The sequence below is a fragment of the Akebia trifoliata genome, chromosome 15 (genome assembly GCF_017979445.1).
Source record: "Akebia trifoliata isolate Shusen 1 chromosome 15, ASM1797944v1, whole genome shotgun sequence".
NCBI lineage: Eukaryota > Viridiplantae > Streptophyta > Magnoliopsida > Ranunculales > Lardizabalaceae > Akebia > Akebia trifoliata.
This window is the reverse complement of record NC_141389.1, coordinates 28,210,290-28,236,099: the sequence shown is the minus strand read 5'-3', so window position 1 is coordinate 28,236,099 and position 25,810 is coordinate 28,210,290. Positions and strand designations below refer to the sequence as shown.

Sequence of the window (25,810 nt, the reverse complement as noted above, 5' to 3'; positions counted from 1 at the left end):
ATTTGATCACATAATGTTGGATTGGAGAATATACACTTCGGGCTGCATGTACAGCATTTTTAGAGCCCGCGGTGTTTTAAAATCCAACAGAGTCAAAGATAAATCCACACAATTTGAGAAAACACATGCCTTGTTTTTATTTATATATAAAGCCAATAACAAAGCAATTATTAGGATTCCATATTTTTAACTTGATTTAGTTTGGTTTGTAATTAAGTGCAAGATACAGTGGTCCCATCAGTGAGGTGAAGAACGCACGGCTTTGGAGCGGCTAAGCAGCAGTTGCACCTTGGCGGAAGCTTTTCATTGCCCGAAGATGTGCAAGTCATGTAGTCCACATCTAAGCAATATTGTGGACACGCCTTCACAACCATACCACTCTGACTCATAACCACCAACGCCACTCCTATCCATCAAACCAAGCATGAAATCAGTGTTTTAAAAACCGGACCAAACCGATGGTCTGACTAGGTCCAACCATATTTTGTAATAATGTCGGTTCGGCTAAAATCGAGTTAGTTGATTTTTTTTCGAAGATCAGTGATTCAACCATTGACCCATTAAGCCATAGGATATTATGAATCATTTTTATTACAAATTTTGAAAATATTTCACAATTTTTGTTAGAAGATAATTTAAGAAAATTTGCATTATATGTGAAAAAAGGGGTAAATCAACGCCAAGGTCTAATGGAATTGGGCTACATCCAAGCAAATTCGACAGACCTTGGCATCAAATTTACTCTTTTTCAGTTGAATTCATGGTTTTAAAACTCCTTATGATGTCTCGTAAATGAATGAGACCAAGTCGTCTCGGACAAGTTTTTCTATACGTTTGAATTGACGCGCTCAACGATGAAAAAAATGAACCATGACTTTAAATCCCATCAGATATGTTTGACTTGTCTATCCATCTCGTTGGTGGATGATACCGAGACATATCGGAGGAGTCGTCTCAGTCTCTGACAAGATTTAAAACCATATTTGGATTTGATTGGTTCTTTACAAAAACAAATTTTCATTTCAAAGATGATTTAGACTTTTTCTTTAATTTAATATTTCAAATGATATTATTTTTAAAGTTAAAATTAAAAATACCTCCACTATCATAAAATATACAAAAATAAGGATAAAGCAAGAAAGCATACCAAAGACAAAGAGAAGGTAGACAGAAACCTTGTCACTAGCCATGTCTTCTTCTTCTTGGCTTGAGAGGTGAAGAAATTTATTAAGGCTGTGTTCTATCAACATTTGATAAGGTCCCAATAATATCATTTTGGGACCGTAATTTCATCGAGATTACCATCGTATAAATACTAGTTCCCTTAAAATAATAATAAATTTTATTAAATCCCAAATTAATGTGGCTAACAATAGTTTGTTACTAATTTCAGGTGAAAAGGGCACATTCGGAAATCAACAAAAGAAATAACAATTACTGTTACAACATGCGAGCAAAAAGGAAGCATTCGAAAAAATCTCGAGGATTTTGGGCGCCACGTCACTGCGCCGCTGCTAGACAAGACCGCGCCGCGGTCATTTCGAGGAATTTATCCTCGAGATTTTTACAGTAGCTTCTAGAAGCTTCAGTGGTTGTAACTGATTGGGCCATTCGAATCGAATTATCCGCCAAATCACCTCGATTACCCGAATACCAACATTATAAATTTGAGGGTTGATTTCAAAGAAGGGGTCCCCTCTTGGGTCCCTCTTAGGCTCTTCTCTTTTATAATTTTCTTTAATTTCTTCTTTTAATTCTCTGTAATTTTTCTTTTGGGTGAGCTTTTGAGAGGAGTGAGAACATCAAGAGTAATCCATTAGCTTTATTGTAACTCTTTTGAGAGATCATCAAGGAAGGAATCAAGTTGCAACACTATTCTACCTTCTCTTCTCCATCTATCATCTTCTTGCTTTTATTATTGTTGCAATATGATCCTTGCGATGATCGGCTAGATCCTCTTTAGAGAGATCAAGGATGTCGGAGCAAGTTCATTCTACTCATGTTATTTCAATTCTATATTTCTGTGTTTAATGTTAAATCTATGAATCTCTTCATGATAAGATCATCTAACTCATGCTTCTAATTCAAGCTTTGATGAGTATTACTTAGATAAGTTCAAGAACACTCATGCTCTGTGATGAATGGAAGCATAAGTCGGATAATCTTGCCTAAATCAGAGATCTTCATGGATACTTTTGGGTTCCAATCAATGGATGCATCGAATCATCTTCCGATCCACGAGCAATGACTTGCTACGTGGATTGAGTCATATTTAGAATTAATTAGCATTTTGGATGACTTGCAATGGTAGACTTGAGCTCTCTAAGCCCTTTCTCACTAGTTTCAATTTCTCTTTTCTATTGTTAATTTTAATTTTCTAATTTGCAACAAATCTGTTTTGTTTTTAAATGAATCTGTTTTCTAATTCTGTTTTTATTTCTAACTGAATGAATCTTTGAATCCAAACTGTCCCTGTGGAACGAATTCGACTTGCCCAAAGTCTTAGTTCAAATCTCTATCTCTGCATCTTTATAGCAAGCTTTACAAACGATCAAAATGGCGCCGCTGCCGGGGACAGCGAGTTGATTCATTTTTCAATTCGGAAAGTATCCGAAACAGTTTCCGAAACAGAACCGAACGTGTTTTGCTTGGAACAGAAGCCAAACAAATTGAAAAAAAAAATGAAAAAAATTTCATTACAATCCTCAGGATATCAGAAACCATTTCCAATTGGAAAAATCGATTTTCATCAAAATTTTATCGCGCCGCAGTTGCCCCTGGGTGCGCCGCGGTGATGTGGCAACATTTTCTGCTGATTTTTGTTGGACAAGTTTCTGACATCATGGAAATTGTAATGGTCATATTGGTTTTTTTTTCTTAGTATTCTGATTTGAATAATTTTGTTCTGTTAAGGTGAAGGACTCGACGGAAGTCAACGAAAATTGGTGAAAAAGGCGACACGTGAAATTTTTATCCACTGAATTGATTTCCTCACTAAGAAGATCAGCAACCTTAAATTTTTCTGCATTTTATTATTTTTTTTAGAAACCAACTTGTATTAGGAACTTGAACTTGTATTAAATTTTAAAAGTATCCGAGAGGGCTCGGATTGTAATAGAATTAGGGACGGACGATAGTGGGACAAAACTATCTCAGCCCCTCGGGTTCGTACACCAAGTTTGGTGTTGGTGGCCCGAGTCGACTCAAATCGATCATCCCCAGTTTAGAACGGGAGGTAAATTTCGAAACACTCACGCATTTCTCGCTAGTGAGTTTCTGTATTGATTTTGAGTGACTAATCTGTACACATTGGATTGCACCTAGTAATAAGGGCACCCTTACGAGGATGGCACCATAAGATAAGAATCGGATTTCATCACCGATATCTTGTCCTTTTAGGAAAATTGAATTCACAGCCATTTAATTAATTAAAATTTGGTTAGACTGGACTCTAGATTCCATCGAGCTCATTAAGCAAAGCTAATCAAAAGTTGCACCAATTGCACTTCTTGATCGTGAACAGTGCCTAGGGCAATCTTGCCCTGCAGTTCTACGTGAATTCAGGGGATAGACTATGTCTATTCAAGAAGAGAGGTGATCTAAGAGTGCCCTTGCTCAGCATTGTGCGCCACCTCTCCTCTGGAGATTAAACTGGCTGTTCCGATTTCAGAGATTTGGGTTGGAGGCTTTGATTAATCCTTTAAACCAGTTAGGAGCTGTCTAGTCATAGGCACCCAGTTATCACGTGTGAATTCCTCCCTCTCTTGTGTGCAAGTTCAAAGTGTATGTTACAGTAGATACAGAACCTCGAGCAGATTTATATCGTCATGGAGTTTAGGAGAGAATCATTGATCTCGTGCGGCCTATGTGATAATTATGGTCATTCTCCCGAGCATTGTCCGAGTCAGCCCATGCTTCATGCTACACAGGCCAATATGCATCATTCTCAAAACTCGTATTGGATGCCAACATCCAGTTCGTTCGACCAACCATACCACGCAGATAATTTGTTTCCCCAAAATTCTATACCGTGTCAGAACGAATTCACTCAGGATAGTCATTTTGGTAACCATGAGGAGTTTTATTTGCATAACACCTCGATGATGAATCCAACCATAATTTCACAACAATCCTATGATTCTCAACATTTCTCCGATTACAGAGCTACAGAGCCTAAGCCAACATCCACTCAATCATATTTGTCTTCTCCTCAATCGTCGTCATTAGAGTCTATGATGTTTGCCTTCTTAATTCAACAACAACAGTTAATCCAACAACAACAGCTCCATCAACAAATGTTGGTAAATCATCAACAATAGTTGTTAAATCATCAACAACAATGGGATATAGGTCAAGCCTTAGTCAACATAGGAACTGAACTGAGTTACCTAGCGTTATCCTTAGAAGAAGGAAAATTTGATAAATTCAAAAATGAGGATATCTCAATCCCGGAAAATCCACCATTCTTTCAAAATAACCTTAGTGACCGGTTCTACTCTTTTGAAGATTTTGATGATTGTCCATCAACAATTGATAATCCTATTTCAATTGAAATTCAAATTCAAACCAATGAGGTTACAATTCCAACCGAAGCAACGATGGAAGTCCAACTAGGTCAGCTTATTGTGCCATTAGAAGAAAAAGAGAATGGTCAATTTTCAAATGAGATAACCCATGAGAGCCAACCAATGTTTCAAATTCCTAATGGGCTAACCAATTGTACAAATTTGGCTAAGGAAACTGATCCACCATTTGAGGAGACTGTTGTTCAGGAAGAACCAATGATGAATTCTAATATATTAGTCACACCAATTTCGACCATTACTGATCCAACCTCGTACCCTATCAAGCCTATCTTTTTACAAGATTGTAAAGATTCTGCTTATTTTACAACTTCCATTCTCTTAGGGAATACGATGGTTGAGAATTTTTTCGAAAAGGTGATGACACTAAGAACTGAGGACAAGCGAGGGTTGTTGATCATTTTTAAAAATAATTTTCAAGTCCTAACGATGATAAAAATTTGTCTACCTATCAATTGGGGTGGGAAATCGATCGTTGTGTCCGTCAAAACGAATGTTAGGAAAATTCCTAGATATCAGACCTTTTGATAGGTCCGGCTGAAGACGTTAAACTTAGCGCTACTTGGGAGGCAACCCATGTGCTTTTATTTTAATAAGTAGTGTAGCTAGGAAATAAAATTTTTCTTAAAAAAAAAAAAATAAACTGCTTCGAAAATTATCATTGTTATAACTTTCATTCTTTTCAGATTAGTTGTAACAAGACTTTGCACATTAATGTCCAATCCGTTTCAGGTGTGATCTAACATTTTTATTTTTCCTTACTACTTGCATATTGAGGACAATATGTCATTTAGGTTTGAGGGTATTAGGTTAGCTCACAATTGCATTGCATTGCATCTCATTAGTATTTTAGGTTCATGTTTATTTCATTGCTAGTTTAATTTCATGTTAAAAAAAAATTTCAAAAATATTCAACACTTTCGAAATATTTTCTTCAAAATCTTTGTATATACTTTTTACATATGAATTTCAAATCTCAGGCTCATGTTCTAACTTTTGATCAAAAGTTCTTTTTAGTTATTTCTCATTAAGAAAATTATGAAAGAATTACTTTAAAAATTTACTTCTCATTAAGTATTTGGAAAGATAAGATTTTTTGGAACAAAAGTTGACCCTCTTCTCTGTCTAGAGTGTTAGGGAAAACCTAGTCTAATGAACTATGACTTCTTTGTCCCGTGGTTGGCTTGTTAGAAGAAAAACAGAACTGAAGTTAGTATTACTTGGACAGCAACCATAGGATTAGATTGGGTACCTTGAAAAGGGCTACCTGTTTTTTGTAAAAAGAATACCACAAAATGGTGAAGTGTGATAAAATCTAAAAAAGAAGCAGAAAATACGAGAAAAATGTCAAAGATGGTTAGAACTGCAAAAATGAAAAAAGAGTCCAATGAGACCAAATAGTACAGTAGGGTGAAAGTCGTCAATGATAAAAACGTGAGTAAACTGGAATGTCACAAATAAAGCCCCTTAGAGGTATTAAAGTGAATATCCACACCTCTCACAATCCCAGACAGGATGCTTAGTTTCGAGTTAGAACTTAGGTAGAACCGACCATTCTTAACAGTTAGGAGGTGAAATCTTGTTCCTAAAAAGATGTTGCTTTTAAAAAGAAAAAGAAAAAAATCAGAAAATCACACAAGCACTCAAGTTATCTTTCAAATTTTCTGAAAATGAGGAATAAAAACTTAGAACTTTGTTCAAACATAAATGACCTTTGACTGATTTATGAAATGTCGTTATGTTCACTTTACATACTTTGATTTTGATTTTAATATTTTTGTAAAATGTTAGAATTTTATGGGTATATTCTTCACTGCAAACCCTCACGAGTCAAACTCGTCCACTAGGGGTAACCTAGGGGTTTAAGGGCTTACTGCATAAGCTAAATGCAGTCGGGAACCTCACGAAAGAGGAGTTGTTTAGATTTAAGTTTTGCTCGGGACTAGCAAAATTGAGGTTTGGGGGTGTGATAAAGTCCCAATAATATCATTTTGGGATCGTAATTTCATCGAGATTACCATCGTATAAATACTAGTTCCCTTAAAATAATAATAAATTTTATTAAATCCCAAATTAATGTGGCTAACAATTGTTTGTTACTAATTTCAGGTGAAAAGGGCACATTCGAAAACCAACAAAAGAAATAACAATTGCTGTTACAACATGCGAGCAAAAAGGAAGCATCCGAAAAAATCTCGAGGATTTTGGGCGCCACGTCACCGCGCCGCGGCTAGACAAGACCGCGCCACAATCATTTCGAGGAATTTATCCTCGAGATTTTTACAGAAGCTTCGGTGGTTGTAACTGATTGGGCCATTCGAATCGAATTATCCGCCAAATCACCCCGATTACCCGAATACCAACATTATAAATTTGAGGGTTGATTTCAAAGAAGGGATCCCCTCTTGGGTCCCTCTTAGGCTCTTCTCTTTTATAATTTTATTTAGTTTCTTCTTTTAATTCTCTGTAATTTTTCTTTTGGGTGAGCTTTTGAGAGGAGTGAGAACATCAAGAGTAATCCATTAGCTTTATTGTAACTCTTTTGAGAGATCATCAAGGAAGGAATCAAGTTGCAACACTATTCTACCTTCTCTTCTCCATCTATCATCTTCTTGCTTTTATTATTGTTGCAATATGATCCTTGCGATGATCGGCTAGATCCTCTTTAGAGAGATCAAGGATGTCGGAGCAAGTTCATTCTACTCATGTTATTTCAATTCTATATTTCTGTGTTTAATGTTAAATCTATGAATCTCTTCATGATAAGATCATCTAACTCATGCTTCTAATTCAAGCTTTGATGAGTATTATTTAGATAAGTTCAAGAACACTCATGCTCTGTGATGAATGGAAGCATAAGTCGGATAATCTTGCCTAAATCAGATATCTTCATGAATACTTTTGGGTTCCAATCAATGGATGCATCGAATCATCTTCCGATCCACGAGCAATGACTTGCTACGTGGATTTAGTCATATTTAGAATTAATTAGCATTTTGGATTACTTGCAATGGTAGACTTGAGCTCTCTAAGTCCTTTCTCACTAGTTTCAATTTCTCTTTTCTATTGTTAATTTTCATTTTCTAATTTGCAACAAATCTATTTTGTTTTTAAATGAATCTGTTTTCTAATTCTATTTTTGTTTCTAACCGAATGAATCTTTGAATCCAAACTGTCCCTGTGGAACGAATTCGACTTGCCCAAAGTCTTAGTTCAAATCTCTATCTCTGCATCTTTATAGCAAGCTTTACAAACGATCAACATTCCATATTGATAAAGATAATGGGCTTTGCGTCAAAGTCCACTAATTGGTTGCCATCATTGATGACAAGAGATGAGATGCTGATTGTGAATTTTGAATTTTGACTGAAAGCTTCTCTCACCATTAGAGCTTAGACCACGGATCCTCTACTCCTGCATTTTGTATATTATCTCAACTCCATGTTTCCTTGTTTGGCACATGGTGTAATCATCTAGGCCCACAGACCTCTTGAATGTTTATCTTACCTTTTGATGAACCTAGATACTAGGGCTGTCAATGGATCGAATCAGGGTCGATTTGAATCAGACCCTTGTCTTGTGTTGTGTTTTTGTTTGATCCCAAATTTAAGATCCAATCGGATAATAATCATATTGGACCCACCATCATGTCAAATCTGATTTGATGTACAAAATACAAAAAATTAACTTCATATATTTATTGAATCGGTGATGATTTTTCTCCCAACAATTTCATAATCTTCAAACACTTCAACCTTTGAAGGAAATTATGTTTAACTTATGTAACTTGAGTTTTCAATCCGTCATTTAATCATGTGTCTTTTTCTAACATTGAAAATCCTTGATTTTTCTAATCTAAAATTTTACTATCTACCATTTTTTTTAAATAGATTAAAAGATTTTTTTTGGATATTGAGCAGACGAGGCCTAAGATGACTGATTTTGGGATGAAAAATCTAAGAGTTTTTATTTTTTTTTTATTTTTTTTTATATCTTATTTTCTTGAAAACAAGACATTTAAGTCATTTTAAATCTGTCATTCAAACAAGACCAAAGTCAAGGGGTGCATATCTCATCATCCTGAGAATATAATTGTATCTCAAATATTCATCAAATAAAGAAGCGCCTGAACTGCCCAATTACTTTTTAGTAATAAATACGAGTGGAACCACATATTACACTTCATGACGTGAAAGTGAATAGGAATCATAAATGCTTTTTCACTCATATCACGGTGAAAAGTATCATTCAAGCATTATTCAATAGTGAGCACCTGACAAATGCTAGAGGGCCGTTGCTCCTCTGCTGGGCCACGTGGCAGGCTGCCGCCCTTTCACATTTTCTATTATTATTTTAATAATTGAATGGCAGGCTGCTGGCCAGTCGTGAGGGGCGTCGCTCCTTCACATTGCGCCAAGTATGCAACATTCTCTTCAAATATGATCATATAAATGCATGCAGTTTCGTGGCCACAAAACACATCTTCTCCAACAAAATGGAACTACCATTGTCATCGATGATGATGATGAAGGTATTTCCATTAATATTCATCCTTCTATGGTGCATCATGATGAGCTCTTGTGCAGTAGAAGCTGCCACAAACGAAACCGATCGATTCGCTTTGCTTGCAATCAAGAACCAGATAACTCAAGATCCACTACGAGTCATGAGCTCATGGAATGATTCACTCCATTTCTGTGACTGGCCAGGTGTTACATGTGGTCGTCAACATCGAAGAGTGGTAAACTTGGACCTACAATCCCATAGCTTGGTGGGTTCTATTTCACCTTACATTGGAAATCTATCCTTCCTAAGGTCCATCAACCTCCAAGACAATGCCTTCCGAGGTGAAATCCCACAAGAAATCGGTCATTTATTTCGACTTAAGTTTCTCAATTTGACAAACAATTCTTTCGTAGGCAAGATTCCGACTAGTTTGTCCAATTGCTCGAACCTTGAAGTCCTCTATCTAAAAAGGAATAATCTCTTGGGCGAAATTCCGGTCCATTTTGGATCCTTATCTAAACTTCTTGTACTTGTCATTACCAGGAACAATGTAACTGGAGGTATTCCACCTTCTTTGGGGAACCTTTCCACTCTTGTAGCACTCTCTCTAGGGTTGAATAACCTCGAGGGAAGCATTCCAGATTCTCTACGTAAGCTAACAAGTTTAATATTTTTCGACATTAATGCGAATCAACTATCTGGTATGGTCCCTCCATGGCTTTTTAATATCTCGTCACTCATGCAAATACATATGGCACTTAACCAATTGGTGGGTAGTCTTCCACCCGACATCAGCGTTGGTCTTCCTAACCTCCAAGAACTTTCTATCGGTTTAAACCAACTTACAGGACCGATACCCCCTTCATTGTCTAATGCTTCACAACTTCAAACTCTTGGTATGCCAGGTAACAATTTTATCGGATCAGTCCCTATAAATTTCGGAGGCCTACGTCATCTAAGTTGGCTAAACTTGGGCTTCAATAGTCTTGGACGGGGGAAAGCTGATGATTTAAATTTCTTTACTTCCTTAAGTAATTGCAGCAATCTAGAATTGTTGTATTTAGATCATAATAATTTTGGAGGTATGTTACCCAACTCTGTAGCCAATCTCTCCACAAAACTCCAAAACCTTTTACTAGGATCAAATCAAATAGTTGGAAGCATCCCTCTAGGGATTGGGAACCTTGTCAATTTAGATAGATTGAGTCTACGTTTCAACTTTTTCACAAGTAGTATCCCCAACAGTGTTGGGAAGCTTCAAAGGCTACAAGAATTAGACTTTGGACGAAACAGACTATCTGGACAGATCCCATCCTCCATAGGAAATCTCACCCTACTGTACAAACTCTTTTTAGATCAGAACAACTTGACAGGAAGCATTCCTTGGAGTCTTGAGAATTGTCAAAAATTACAATTATTAACTCTATCTCAAAACAACCTTAATGGTTCTATACCCAAACAACTCTTTAGTCCTCCCACCTTTCTAATAGCCCTCGACTTATCCCACAACTCTTTGACCGGATTGATACCAGTGGAAGTTGGCAGCTTGAAAAATCTTGGTGAATTGTATGTCTCCGAAAATAAATTATCTGGTGAAATCCCTACTTCACTTGGTGATTGTTTGTCACTTGAACGACTTTATATGGAGGGAAACTTCTTTCATGGAAATATTCCTTCATCTTTTGCTTCTTTGAGAGGTGTTCAATATTTAGATCTTTCTCGCAATAACTTATCTGGAAAAATTCCAAGAGAGTTAGAGAATTTGTTCGATTTGCTTAGTTTGAATTTGTCTCTAAACGATCTTGAGGGCAAGGTACCATCAAAAGGTATCTTCAAAAATGCAAGTGCGATTTCAATATTTGGGAATAATAATCTTTGTGGTGGAATTCCTGACTTGCTATTGCCAGTTTGCCCCATCCAAGAGTCTAAGAAACACAGAAATTCTCATTCTTTCAAAGAAATTTTCTTAGTAGTTGGTGTGGTTATAAGCTTGATTTCGATCATGTCATGCATTCTTATTCTTCATGCGAGGAGAAAATCAAGAAAGAAACTATCATCCATATTTTCAATTGTGGATCAGCATGTTAGGGTTACTTATGGAGAGATCGTCAAGGCCACCGATGGTTTCTCGGCAATGAATCTGATTGGCAGTGGAAGTTATGGTTCTGTGTACAAAGGAGTTCTTCATCAGTATGAAACAACAGTCGCGATCAAGGTATTCAACCTTCAACAACGAGGAGCTTTGAAGAGTTTCAAGTCTGAGTGCAAAGCCTTGAGAAACATCAGACATCGAAATCTCCTTAAGACCTTGAGTTCTTGCTCAAGTGTGGATTTTCAAGGTAATGACTTTAAAGCTCTTGTGCTCGAGTTTATGCCTAATGGAAATCTAGAAAGCTGGTTACATCCAAGTGTTGATGAAAAAGAGCATGGAATGAGGAATTTAAGCTTCATTCAAAGGCTAAATATAGCCATTGATGTTGCTTCAGCATTGGATTATCTTCACCATTGTTGTCCGACAACAATCGTTCACCTTGATCTGAAACCAAGCAATGTTCTGCTAGATGTCGATATGATCGCCCATGTCAGTGATTTTGGCTTAGCAAAGGTTCTTTCTGTCTCATCTGATAGTTTTATACAAAGTCAGACATACTCAATTGCTATTAAAGGTTCTGTTGGATACATTCCTCCAGGTACGGATTTTAATCGTATTTATTTCCTTTTTTTCACTTATTCTTCGATATTATCTAAAGGGTTAAGATCCATTGAATGACTGGAAAAGAAAACCCTTTTAATGCAAAATCTAATGATTGAGGTTTATCCTAAGAACCTAATGGTAAAGCGATCCGAACCCTTATCTAAATTTAATATAGAAAATTTTACTTCGTAGACCATGTGGCGGGAGGGGTTTCTTCCTAAATAGGCCCTGATTTTTAGGCAATATCTTGATAGTCCATTTAGTAAACTTTTTATATTTAAAGTGCCCTTAACCTCATTTCCCTTTATAATATTTTTTAGAGTACCCAAACTACATATTTCTCATTTTTTTCACATAGTTGAATCTTTTTGTGATAATTACATTCATTTCCAACAATTTTTATGCTGAATGAAAAATAGGGAATAATATCTTTATTTTGAACATTTATATATATTTTTTGTTCTATTTCAACAATTTGTAATAAAAAATGTGGAGTTCAACACTTTTTATCCTTGAGTTCAACATTTTACTTTTGAAATCTACTATTTTGACTAAACCTATATGCATCCCTTAGTCATTAATTTTGAGTAAACTTATCTCTCACTAAAAGAACCATACACCTTGGTTTCTAAATTTTAGTTTCAACAATGCAAGACATGGTTTGGTTTAAGCAAGTAGTCTAGAAAGGCATGTCTAATTTTTGTATTAGGTAAGCTATTCAATATCCTAATTGTGAGGGAGGTATGTCTAAAAACCTCCATTTATCTTCTTATATTAATCTTTTTAGTGAATCATACTATAATATGATCCATGTATTTGCAGAATATGGAATGGGTGTGGAGGTGTCTATATATGGAGACATATACAGTTATGGTATACTCTTATTGGAGATGTTTACAGGAAAGAGACCCACCAATGACATGTTTAAGGATGGTCTAAGCCTTCATAACTTCGTTAAGATGACTTTAGCTGAACAAGTGGTGGAGATCATGGATGCACATCTACTCTTAGATGATGAAAATATTGAGGTCACTGCTACTGTAGAGCACCAGAGTGATAGAGAACATCGATTGCGAGAATGTTTTGTTTCAGTGCTCAAGATAGGAGTAGCATGTTCTTTGGAATCGCCAAGAAAACGATTGGAGATGAATAATGTCATTGTGGATTTGTGTTTGATCAGGGACATTTATCTAGCGCTTGAGATTTATAGAAAGAGAGATTAATAATGTCATTGTGGATTTATTTTTGATCACATAATGTTGTTGATATTTTTGTGGTAGATTTAATTGTGTTTAATCACATAATGTTGCTTGTATCATTAAATAGAAAATTTAGGCTTTTCTATTATTTCCTCTAATGTATTACTTGATGAAAATACCTGTCATTAATTTTTTTTTTCTAGGGATGCATTTTGCTGGAATCCCAAGTATCTTTTTTTTCCCCCCTTCTTACTAAGGGTAAACAATCAATATCGCCCCCAAATTTGTGTAGTTTTGGATCCCACATTTTGGAGACCGCAAGAGAACCCAAATTCCTACAGGCCCAAGGTGTCTCAAGATTACAAAAATACTATGTTATACATATATTGAGATGTCTTTCAATACACGTGAACCAATAGGAATGTGAGGACTCTATGGGTCTTCAAAATCGTACTCCTTGAATTTGATATATTATTTCAATGACAAAGTGACATCGGTTGTCTGTAAAACCTCAGCCACAACACCAAAAAATGTGCTTGGACGCTTGGCATATCTACACGTCACTTGTCAAACGAGGCATGGTGTAATGGAAACAAACATGCATATAGCTTTGTACTTGAGTTGAACACTGTCCACTTTAGGGCTGAAGTGACGGTAACGACCTCCACATCAAATGGGAGCGGATCCTCTGGAATACTTTACTCCTACAGTTCCATGCAGTGTTGTTTCACAGTTGAGACAGCACCACTTGGCAAAAACATTAAAATCCATTCGTAGAAATGCTGGAGTTCAATGACCGTTCATTTTCATAATTATAGATCAATCTTAAAAAAAAGATTTTTTTTAACATTTTTTTTCAAATCCTATCTAACTCATAATCATTACATGACTGATGTGTTATTTTTTATTTTATTTGTCACCATAGTGTCTCCACTGTTGAAAGATTACTACAGGGAACTGCAAAAATAACACACTACTGGGGATTTCTAAAAACCTCCATTTCTCTTCTTACATTAGTTTTAAGTTCAACCATGCAAGTGGTAGTTTGTTATTTTCTATTAGACTTGATTTAAGCAAGTAGTCAAGGAAGACATGTCTAATTTCTTGTATTAGGAAGCAATTCAGTTTGTATGTCAAAAAATGTCTTTCTCTTCTTTTTTTAATCTAAGTGAAGCATATAATAATATGATCCATGAATTTGCAAAATACATATGGCGTGGGCATGGAGGTGTCCATATTTGGAGACATGTACAGTTTTGGAATACTCTTGGTATAGATGTTTGCATCAAAGAGACCAACGCATGACTTGTTTAAGGATGATCTAACCTTTCGTAACTTTGTCAAGATGGCTTTGCCTGAACGAGCAATGCAGATTACGGATGCACGTCTATTTTTAGAACATCAAAATGATTGAAACCATCGAATGTGAGAACGTTTGGTTTCAGTGCTCAGAATAGGAGTAACATGTTCTATGGAAGCACCAAGAGAACGACTGGAGATGAATAATGTCGTCGTGGAATTGAGTTTGATCAAGGATGCTTATCAAGGGCTCGAGATTAATGAGAGAGAGACAAATTAGAGCCCAACTTTATTTACGGAGGCACATCTTATCTTAATAATTATTGATATTTGTTTGGTAGTTTTAATTTTGTTTAATCACATAATGTTGTTCCCCCCATTAAATAGAAAATTGAGGCTTTTCATCTATTTCCTTTGAGGTTGTACTTAATGAAAACACCAAGTATTAAATTTTCTAAATAACCTATTAATCATTGTCAAGAACTTATATTGCTACACCAACTTTTCTATATGACACCTACAATTAAATCCTTACATTTCTCTTTGAACAAAATAATGTGTTTGTGAAAACGAATAATCCATAAATTGTAATCAAGGATGGGTAGAAGGGAAGAAGAAGAAATTTTCTCACCCTACATACGACTAGTAATCTTCCTTGGGATTGGGGCATGTGACCAAAGGGACTAGTCCCATCGCAAAACGCTGTGGAGAAACAGAATACAAAAAATTCCAACAAACAAATAAAGCCCTAAAAAAATAAGAGACTCGTGATTCAGAACAGGGTCGATGTAGCACATTTAGATTGGAGAATATACACTTCGGGCTGCATGCACAGCATTGTTAAGAGCCCGCAGTGTTTAAAGAAAACACATGCCTTGCTTTTATTTATATATAAGCCAATAACAAAGCAATTATTAGGATTCCAAATTTTTAACTTGATTTAGTTTGGTTTGTAATCAAGTGCAAGATACAGTGGTCCCATCAGTGAGGTGAAGAACGCATGGCTTTGGAGCGGCTAAGCAGCAGTTGCACCTCGGCGGGAGCTTTTCATTGCCCGAAGATGTGCAAGTCATGTAGTCCACATCTAAGCAATATTGAGGACACGCCTTCACAACCATACCACTCTGACTCATAACCACCAACGCTACTCCTATCCATCAAACCAAGCATGAAATCAGTGTTTTAAAAACCGGACTGAACCGATGGTCCAACTAGGTCCAACCAGATTTTGTAATAACGTCGGTTCGGTTAAAATCGAATCAGTTGGGTTTTTTATTTTATTTTTTTGAAGATCAGTGATTCAGCCATTGACCCACTAGGACAGAAGATATTATGAATCATTTTTATTTCAAAATTTGAAAATATTTCACAATTTTTTTTAAAAGATAATTTAAGAAAATTTGCATTACTTTTACAATTGGTCAAAACTACTTGAACGACACTCTGATCAATTTGACAAATTCAAGGAGCTTAAAACTTTGTGATTTATATGTGAAAAAAGGGGTAAATCAGCGCCAAGGTCTATGGAATTGGGCTACATCCAGGCATATTCGACAAACCTTAGCATCAAATTTACCCCTTTTTCAGTTGGATTCACGGTTTTAAAACTCGTTTTGATGTCTCGTCAATGAACGAGACCAAGTCGTCTCGGACAAGTTTCCAATGCGTTTGAATCGTCTCATTCAACAATGAGAAAAATAAACCATGATTTTAAATCCCATCTGATATGTTTGACTCGTCTATCCATCTCGTTGGTGGACGATACTGAGATGTATCGGACGAGTTGTCTCAGTCTCAGACAAGATTTAAAACCATGGTTGGATTTGATTGGTTAATTACAAACAAATTTTCATTTCAAAGATGATTTAGACTTTTTCTTTAATTTAATATTTCAAATGATATTATTTTAATTTTTTCATAATCCTATATTTCTTATAATTAAGTTGATGATAGTATAATTTTTTTTTTTTAAAGTTAAGATTAAAAATACCTCCACTATCATAAAATATGCAAAAATAAGGATAAAGCAAGAAAGCATACCAAAGACAAAGAGAAGGAAGACAGAAACCTTGTGACCAGCCATGTCGTCTTCTTCTTGGCTTGAGAGGTGAAGAAATATATGAGAGCTGTGTTCCATCAATATTCTATATAGATAAAGATAATGGGTTTTGGGTCAAAGTCCACTAAGTGGTTGCCGTCATTGATGACAAGAGATGAGATGAGATGCTGATTGCGAATTTTGAATTTTGACTGAGAGCCTCTCTCACCACTAGAGCTTAGACCACGTACGCATCCTCTACTCCAGCATACAGTATATTATCCCAACTCCATGTAACCTTCTTTGACACATGGTGCAATCATCTAGGCCCACAGACCTCTTGAATGTTTATCTTACCTTTTGATGAACCTAGATACTAGGCTGTCAATGGATTGGGTTTGGATCGAATGAGGGTTGATTTGAATAAATTACAAATAAATTAATTTCGTATATTTATTTCTCACATTTTATTGGATTGGATTCCTTATTGAATCAGTCATGATTGATCGAAAACCTATGAACATAAATCCTTAATTCATATTGTAGAGGATAAAAGATGTAATAGGTCTGACGCGAACAAGATGTACAAATCTTGAATAGAGAGAAGGGGTTAGGTAGGACTAAGAAAGTGATACCTAGATCAGTCATGCAATCCAATCCTGCTTAATAGTAGGACAAGGCTAAATTAGGTATTTGCTCTAATGTCAAAGCAGGGAAAACGAAATAGGTTTGATGGATCTGATCTTCAAAAATCAAGGGGAAATCCCAAGAATCAAATAATCAAGAAATGAATAATTTTACTTCGGTTGAGATTCCACAGTTCATGGGATCTTCCCTAAACTGATCTCGAATTAAGAGGAAGGAAATCAGGAACCCAAATTCGAGGGAAAAGCCTATAAATAGAATCAAAATTGAAAGAAAGTGGATTTTTCTCTTTCTAATCGAGGATGAGAATAATAAAGAGCACTATTTTCTTCTTTTATTAAATCTAACTTGATCATCGGAGGAGTTTTGACAAGTATCACACCGGTGCTTACAGGTGACAAGAGCAAGTAGCATTCCATTAGAACTACAGGGCAGAGTTGACAGAGGTAACCCGAAATCACCTCTACACATATCCATAGTTATTGGATCAGATTTCAGGTCTGATATGATGCATTGGCAACCCTACTAAACAACAAGAATAAATCTTATTGGTATGAAAAGAAACATTGATCATGGGCTTGGACCTGATGATTTAATAAAGCCCATGCAACGTACTTAGTTATTGGTACCTACCTACGTGGCCCCAAATAATGTGCCAAGTGGCAAAAATGTAAATTTGGAATTGGATACAGTTACACAACTCCTGTGCTTAAGGATTGATATTCTTATAACGGTGATAGCTTACTTCAAGTTTTCAAATCTAATGAGAATTAAACCAGAAAAATTATTTTCTTCAGAACGGTCAACAGTCAACTTGTTATCAAGGCTTAACCTAGAGATATTGTAGAGCAGTTGCTCCTCGTTTTCTTCAGAACTTAGTGAATTGGTGTGGATCGTGTTATTTATGTGACTTATATTCGAGCCGTTGGATGAGTTTCTAATCTGACGGTTAGGATATGTTTTTCTTTCTTAAACCTATAATAAACAATATTAGAAAGATCCTTTTCATTAAGATCGGGGTTTTCTTTCAAGAGAGAAACATATAAAGGGTTTCTGGGCTTGAGTTTTTCTTTTGTTGTTCTCCTTTGATTCTCTTAGTGGTGAAAATTGTATTTATTCGTGAATGTAGACATGTTCCTTTCTAATTTTATTCAATAAAAATGGATTTTAAATGTGTCTATGATTATCTTGCGTCGGACGCTACTGCTTCTATATTTTACTATTATTTATAATGAATATCATTTTTTTATAAATATTTTTATTAATCAAAAGAAGTTGTACTAGGACCGGTCCAAAAATATTGATTTTTTGGATTGAATCTAGAATAATATCTTATTTAGATTGGGTCCAGGTGTAATACATTCCTACCAATTGAGTTGTGATAATCTGACGCTCCCTTTTTGACATATGCCCCCATCTCATAACCATAGATCATTTGCATCGAGATATATAATAAAAAGATTTATAATTCTATGTATCCCAAGACAAATGGTCTACAGTTATGTGACGGGGATGTATATAAGAAAATCATTATTCATACCAATTTGGTCCCAATACGAACCAAGCGACAGCTATCTCACAAATTGCCGATAATAAAATATTTTAGATCCATTATATAAGTCGCAATATTGGGTTGGCCTACAGGGAAACAACATGTGACGAACTGACCCACACACACGTAACAACGGGGCTATAGTCCTCAAAAAGTTGCATCAAATAGAAACAATTGTGCCCCAGACCCTGACTCAGAGAGTTGGTTTTGATTATTTTTTAGTAGGACCCAATCACATTATTTAAATTCCAGTAACAAAAAGAGAATGGGGTAGTGAGGCCCACAGTTGGTTTTGATTATTTTTTAGTAGGACCCAATCACATTATCATGAATCCAAGTCTACAATTGTGTCTTATTCTTTTTTATAGCAACCATGTGGAAATTATAACGATCTAATCAGAGATTGACTTATTCAACAAATCGGACCAATCTCTAACATTAGCAATCAAATAAAATGAAACCTTTTTATTTATGAAAATCAAGCTGATCTTCTTTTCATGGACAAATCATTGTGCTATTTGATTGTCCATAATGATGTCCATGTGGACCTAAAACGAGAGTAAAAGGAGAAAACTTGTTGGTTATTCATATCGAGCAACTAAGTCCCGACTTCTAACTCCTAATAGCCACATTAGACAACCAAGCCTTGATTGCCTTGGCTTTTTATAGATTCAACCAAATTTTGTGATTACTATGATTTTTGGGATACCGGATCTCAAGGCGATAAAGCAGTTGTTCTATCAAAACTCCTCGTCTGGGAAGGAGTATGCCCTGAGCACTCAACAATCGATTATCCGAGATCTTAGGAAGAATGGGAGTGAAAGCAGAGCATAGGTGGCTTTTCAAGTCTGCTATTAAATCCCGGGACTCAACCCATGACAGGCGGTAGCTAGAGTATAGTAGGGGCAGAGGGAATTTTCGTTGGAGCGGTGAAATGAGTAAAGATCGCCCCCCCCCCCCCCCCCCCCCCCCCCAATGTTTTCGGAGCTGCCCAGGCCTTCATCGACGGGGTTTAACGACCAGTCCTAAAAAAAGGCCCCTTGGGCCTCCCACTCATCTGGAGCGGGCGAATAACTACGTGACCAAAATGTCCTGTTATTAATCAGATCTCTTTTCTTCTTCATTCTCAACAGGAATGCATCAATAAAACATCAACTCTCATTCTAATGAGTTTAAAGTCATGCTCTCCTAGAGATTTAAGTTTTCCTATGCATGCATAAATTTTTTGCTCACATAAAAGTCAATCTAGGATTTTATAGCATCTTGGATGACTAATACTCGCACGAAACCTAATTAGAGTGGTTTTGTATATTGGGAATACTCTCAATACACTTGAATTTTGGTGATTGTTCAATTTAAGATTCTGTGAAATCTGTTATTGACTTTTCTGTAAGATTGGTTTTTCATTTTTTTGCGCTTGAGATAGGTTCCAATTGTGAATGTTATTGATAATGTCACATTTTGACTGCAGGTTTTGTATGGAGGCCTATCTTTTCCCCTCTAAATATGATTGGAGTGTAGTTTCAATAATAATAACTAATAAAGATGATTCATTTGATAATCGTTGCAAATGGAAAGAGATACGTCAAGGATCATGGGTAGGGCCCTCCTTCCCTAGCTAACAAGAGATGCTTGGCCTTATTACCTTGGGCCTTCCACCCTTATCCAGACAGCCCATCCCTGCTTTTCTCCAAATCAGTGCTTCTGAACTTTTGTCATGTAACCAAATCAGTCAAAGTTGAGCAGCTCTTTAGTGGTTACGATCTAGTAACGGCGGTCTTACTTTCATCATAAATGTGGGCCTCACTACCCCATTCTCTTTTTGTTAACCGACCCCCAGCTTCATTCTTTTTTACATCTTTGGATTTAAAAAATTGTAAGACTAATTATGTTATTGATTGACGTTGTAACGTGACTTATAATGAAATAACAACTTCAAAACTAACACATATTCCCTTTATTCGGTGTCACAAACCAAGTTATCGACATTCTCTTCATTTGGTATTGCAAATTGAAGAATGCAACACTATCACTCAAGGTGTGAATGTTTTCTTCTATTGACATGGGAAGCTTGAAATTGCCTTGTGGCACAATTTTTTAGGCAAAAAAAAAAAAGAATGAAACACTTTTAATTAACTATTGATTGACTTCAAATGAAAAACATTAGCTTCATTAGTGCTTTGTAGATGTAATATCCTAAGTTAGGAATCAATGACATAGAAATGATCAAATCTAGCTAATTACCAAAAAAATATTAATCAATATGATCATTTGTGTATAAGTTTATTTTTAAATCAATATATAATGTTAGTAGCCCAAAATGTATTCCATGTGACATTATAAACATCAAGCTTTTGTTATTTAGAGAATAATGGATTTGATGAGTTGATGTATCCGGTGCCTTTTGTGTAATTATTATTACTAATACTAATAATATTAACGACAATAATAATAATAGTCCTCGATAACTCATACAATATATGCAAGCATAATTAATCTAGAATCGATCCGATAAGATATCCGATTGGGTCTTTATCAGATGCCAAATCCATGGTCTAAACCCTAATTTATCATATTGGATCAAATCAATTTTGGATGCGATCCAATCCAACCATTGACACTCCAGATTCAACCAACTTGCCTTCACAATTTCTCACTAAAAACACAGTACACAAGGGTTCAAGGACATACAAGGCCCATTTCAAATGGCCTGGTATCTTAAAAAGTTAAAATGTCAAAGCACGTCGTTCATTCATTTATGGAGAGATAGAGATGGAATAGCTACCAATATGCTTAATTTATGCAACTTGTCTCTAGAGCCCGTGAAGAAGTAGACTTCAACCCATTTATCTCATGTGTGGACAAAATTCCCAGACTCAAAGTCTCACTCCCTCCCCACCACAATAGAATCTCAATTCCCATCTTCATCCACCAATATATGTTTCTCATGTGAATGGTCACTTTCTTATGCACACCTCAGCAAAACAAACCCAATCTTCTCCAAATATATAAAAGTTGAACAACTCTCTCTCTCTCTCTCTCTGCAACTTTTTTTCCTTTTTTTCTCACTCTAATGGCTGTTCTTTATGGTTCTTTTACTTGTAAACCTATTTGGTTGTGTTTTTTTATTCTCTATTTGATATTGTTTCAAACCCAAATAACTACATCAGCTCTACAAGTAGGTTTGAGGAACCATAACACATACAAGAGAATGCCAGTTCTACAAACCAATCAAACCACTTGCAACTTATATTTTGGAAGTTGGGTTTATGACGATACGTATCCAATCTACCAATCTAACTGTCCACTTATAGACTCTGGATTCAATTGCCAAATGTATGGTCGACCTGACTCCGATTATCTGAGGTATCGATGGAAACCCACCAATTGTGAACTCCCAAGGTAATTCTTCTTCAACTCAATTCCCCTTACATTGTGACTAATGGAATGTATCAATACATGTAATAAACTCTACATTACAGGTTCAATGGCCTTGATCTTCTATTGAAGATGAGAGGGAAAACTTTGATGTTCGTGGGTGACTCGCTCGGTCGTAACCAATGGGAATCCTTGATTTGCATGATTTTGGCTGCAATGCCTGGATCGTCAACCCAAATTCGAAGAGGAGACCCTTTATCAACATTTAAATTCTTAGTAAGTATTACTGATAAAGATTAGAGTCAGCCAAATCATCATCTTTATATTTACTCAACAAACCAATACTTGTGTAATTCACTTGTCATTTTGTATGTGATACGCATGTATACTAGTAGTATGATATAGTGTAACAAAGAATTAGCTCAATAATGATTTTACAACTGTAGGAATATGGGTTATCAATATCTTTCTACCGTGCACCGTACCTAGTCGATATCGATATGGTGGAAGGGAAGAGAATTCTGCACTTGGACGATATTTCGGGTAATGGGTATGCTTGGAACGGTGTCGATGTTTTGATTTTTAATTCGGGACATTGGTGGAGTCACAAAGGAGAGCTTCAAGGGTACATTTTATTCTTTGAAATCTATTTAACTATCATAGAACACTTCTCATTTTCAAAACTTTTTTATTAACAGAATTAGGACAAGAGCTAATTTAGTTCCAAATTTTGGGAACAAGAGTGTTGTTGTGATAGAATAACAAGAAGAGTTAGGTTTGATTATAGTATATGATGTTGATGTGAGATATTTTCAGGTGGGATTACATGGATTTAGGAGGATCTCTTTATCAAGATATGGATCGCTTGGCTGCCTTTGAGAGAGGGATGAGAACATGGTCTAAGTGGGTAGACTCAAACATTGATGGAACAAGAACCAAAGTTTTCTTCCAAGGCATCTCCCCCATACACTACAAGTAAGCTCTCTCTCTCTCTCTCTCTCTCTCTCTCTCTCTCTGTTTCTTGTCGATGGGAAATAAATTGATGCCAAAGGTTACTTCAAAACACTGAATCAAGTCAGATTTGATTTGATTGAAATTTTTAGGGTACTTTAGAAGCTCCCCATGTAAAATCGGTGATACTTGGTTTACCCTCTTGTAAAATGCAAGATTAGGCTACCTTGACCATATGTCAAGTTACTTTTTCTTGATGATTTAATAGCGAAATTTTGACATTTTCCAAATTTTGATTTAGTAATTTAAGTATTCAAAGAGCATTTAAAAAAAAAAAAAATCAAAATTTGACTGTTAAATCATCAAGAAAAACCAATGTTGATATACGATCAACAGGTAAGTGTAATCTTGCATTTTGCAAGAGGGTAGACCTAATATCACCAATTTTACAGGAGAGTATTTTAAAATGCCTAAATTTTTATTCAACTCTCGAGACTCATTTGAACCAATTTGTTGGGTGCAATCCGAGTTAAAATAGAAACTAGTTATGCCGAATTAGGTATACTGCTTTATTTTATTTTTTCGGGGAAATTATCAAACACTAATGGTACAGTGACTTCAAAATTGACATCGATTCACACTTTGTTAAATTGTGTTGTCTTGATAGAAAATGGAGTGGAGTCAAGTCTCCAAGTTTTAAAACATGGATCTTACTTGGATGATTGGGCCATCTATGGGCCTATTTTTTTGGAGTTAGCCCACACATTAGTAGATATTAATTGAGAATCGAACCGTTGTGATTGATGAGTAAGTGCGTGATTAGAGAAGTTGGTGAGATTCCTGTCGTCTACTTGTGTATGATAATTTATAATGTAGAGAAGGGATGATTCCAAAACTAGTTTACAAGTATACTTTATCATGTATGATTATGAAGTTCTACTTTTGTTCTTCATTCACTTAACATATGGGCCCACAAAACCCGCCTATCACGAGCATTAAATTTGTTATTCTGCCAGTCTATTATTATGTACTAATAAGTACAAATTTGAGAGCCCAACTTCCTATACATGCATGTGGGCATACGAAGACACTTTCCACTCTGGCTAGGGAATTCTCATAAGGAAGTTTTTATTGACACACCAAAGAACTCTAATGGCCCTCATATTTTTAGGAGCACCTTCAAAATTTAATAATTTTTATTTTGGGTACTCCACATCAAAGGGCGCCTCTATTAACAGGGGCAAAACCAAGATTTTGCCCATGTGGGAGCAATTAAAAGTATAAATTTTTTTGTAAGAATGATTAAGAGTGAAAAAAAAAATTTATTGTGAGAGCAGTTAAGATTGGAAAAAAAATTTGTGAAGTCAATAATGACAGATTTTTTTATTTATCGTTAAAATCTGTTGCAATAACCCACTAATTTATAGATTTTGAAAATTCTTGTGAGGGTAAGTGCTCCTACTCTAAATCCGCACTTGTCTATTAACCCTTGCACTCTCATAATCCTTTCATCGATTTCGATGGTTCTATAGATTCGTGTGTCTCCTCCATAAGAAGAAGAAGAAAGAGAGATCAAATAAGAAGAAAACGAAAGAAAAGAGAAAAGAGTGAGAAGGAGAGTAACAAAATTTATAAATAAATAAATAAAATATTGATGAGATTCAAGATTTCTATAATTGGTTTCCGTCAACTGATTTTTCCAATGGGATTCAAGTTTTCAACGTATGGTAGCTTCACCCGAGAAAGAGAAGAATAGGAGGTGATGCCTTTAAAAAAGTGTTTTTAAAACTTTATTTTTAACTTTGGGAGGGCCCTTAGAAATTTGTGGCGTGTCGACAAAATTTCTCTTGTCAGAAAGTTAGACACTTTCACTCCTCTTCCACGTAGAGCTAACTCGAACGAGTCAAACATTTTCAAAATATCAGTGTTTGAAAACCGGACTTGGCTGCAGTGACATTGGATTTACTGTAATTTTTACATTTCTGACGTGGAGGTGCACACGTAATCGTATATGTGTTTGCTCGTATCTCAAGAAAACAACATTTTACTGTTATACACGCGCCTCCACGTCAGAAATGTAAAAAACCACAGTAAATCTAATGTCACTCCTGCATTAGTGTTTTTAAAATGACCAGGCCCAAAGTCTCTAATTAAAATTCATGATTGAAACCTCAATGGGCCTGTTATACACGCGCCTGTTTACTTCATGTTTTAATTTTGTACTTCATGATGCAGCCCTATCGAATGGAATGCTACTCCGGGAACCAAGAACTGTTACGGTGAGACAGCGCCGCTTGATGGAGGGATCTACCCTGGGCCCTATCCAGATCAAATGAGGGTACTTCAATCTGTGATTCTAGATATGAGAACCACGACATATCTCCTTGATATAACGACACTATCAGAACTCCGAAAGGACGGTCACCCTTCCATCTATAGCGGCTCTCTGACCCCTGAACAGAAAGCGAACCCTGATCGATCAGCCGATTGTAGCCATTGGTGCTTACCGGGCCTACCAGACACTTGGAACCAACTATTCTATACTGCATTGTTCTTTTAGTGTCACTAATTTATGCTAAGTTTGATTTGTACTCCTGGATTTTTCTCTTAAGTGGGTGCACATTGAACCCCCCACCCTTTCCTTGGGGAAGTAATTGTAGGGGAACATTTAAGTACTAACATTGCTTAGTATTCAAGTCTTCCTTTGAAAAAATAATAAAAACATTAGTGTTTCTTAAATAAAATTTCTTAATGATAATATGCCTCTCTCATGTGGCATACTCAATCGACTCCCTTGATGTGGGGTGTGCCAGAACCATACGCTTTATGTCTCGGGATACACAATCGCACATCCCCACATCAAGGGATCAAAGTCAATTAAGTATTTCATGTGGGGAGGAGTCACATTATCACCACTCTTGATAGAAAGATATTTTCTAAACAACATTGTTTGTTGTGATCATT

The 25,810-nt window shown here is 35.9% G+C and overlaps 2 protein-coding genes and 1 pseudogene across 4 annotated transcripts; 2 read left to right on the top strand and 1 right to left on the bottom strand.

The window, feature by feature from the left end:
• Positions 1 to 30: 30 nt before the first annotated feature.
• On the bottom strand, positions 31 to 16,477 carry LOC147385049 (serine-type endopeptidase inhibitor). Of its 3 annotated transcripts, XR_015172644.1 has the most exons (3): positions 16,323 to 16,477; positions 15,157 to 15,432; positions 31 to 129 (listed from the first exon to the last, which is right to left on the bottom strand). XR_015172644.1 is itself a non-coding variant. In XM_086425627.1 (2 exons), exons 1-2 carry the CDS (start codon positions 16,417 to 16,419, stop codon positions 15,239 to 15,241), a joined length of 291 nt encoding a protein of 96 aa, XP_086281753.1. In that variant the 5' UTR covers positions 16,420 to 16,477; the 3' UTR covers positions 15,145 to 15,238. The 3 variants fall into 3 exon arrangements, 2 of the variants coding, with proteins under 2 accessions (XP_086281753.1, XP_086281754.1); XM_086425627.1 differs by lacking the exon at positions 31 to 129 and having other exon boundaries at positions 15,145 to 15,432; XM_086425628.1 differs by lacking the exon at positions 31 to 129 and having other exon boundaries at positions 15,145 to 15,426; positions 16,323 to 16,431.
• LOC147385050 (putative receptor-like protein kinase At3g47110 pseudogene) lies at positions 9,079 to 13,152 on the top strand (annotated as a pseudogene).
• A 5,044-nt stretch (positions 16,478 to 21,521) lies between the features above and the next one.
• On the top strand, positions 21,522 to 25,592 carry LOC147385048 (protein PMR5-like). Its single transcript, XM_086425626.1, has 5 exons — positions 21,522 to 21,919; positions 22,000 to 22,171; positions 22,342 to 22,520; positions 22,712 to 22,870; positions 25,082 to 25,592. Exons 1-5 carry the CDS (start codon positions 21,591 to 21,593, stop codon positions 25,404 to 25,406), a joined length of 1,164 nt encoding a protein of 387 aa, XP_086281752.1. The 5' UTR covers positions 21,522 to 21,590; the 3' UTR covers positions 25,407 to 25,592.
• Positions 25,593 to 25,810: the final 218 nt, after the last annotated feature.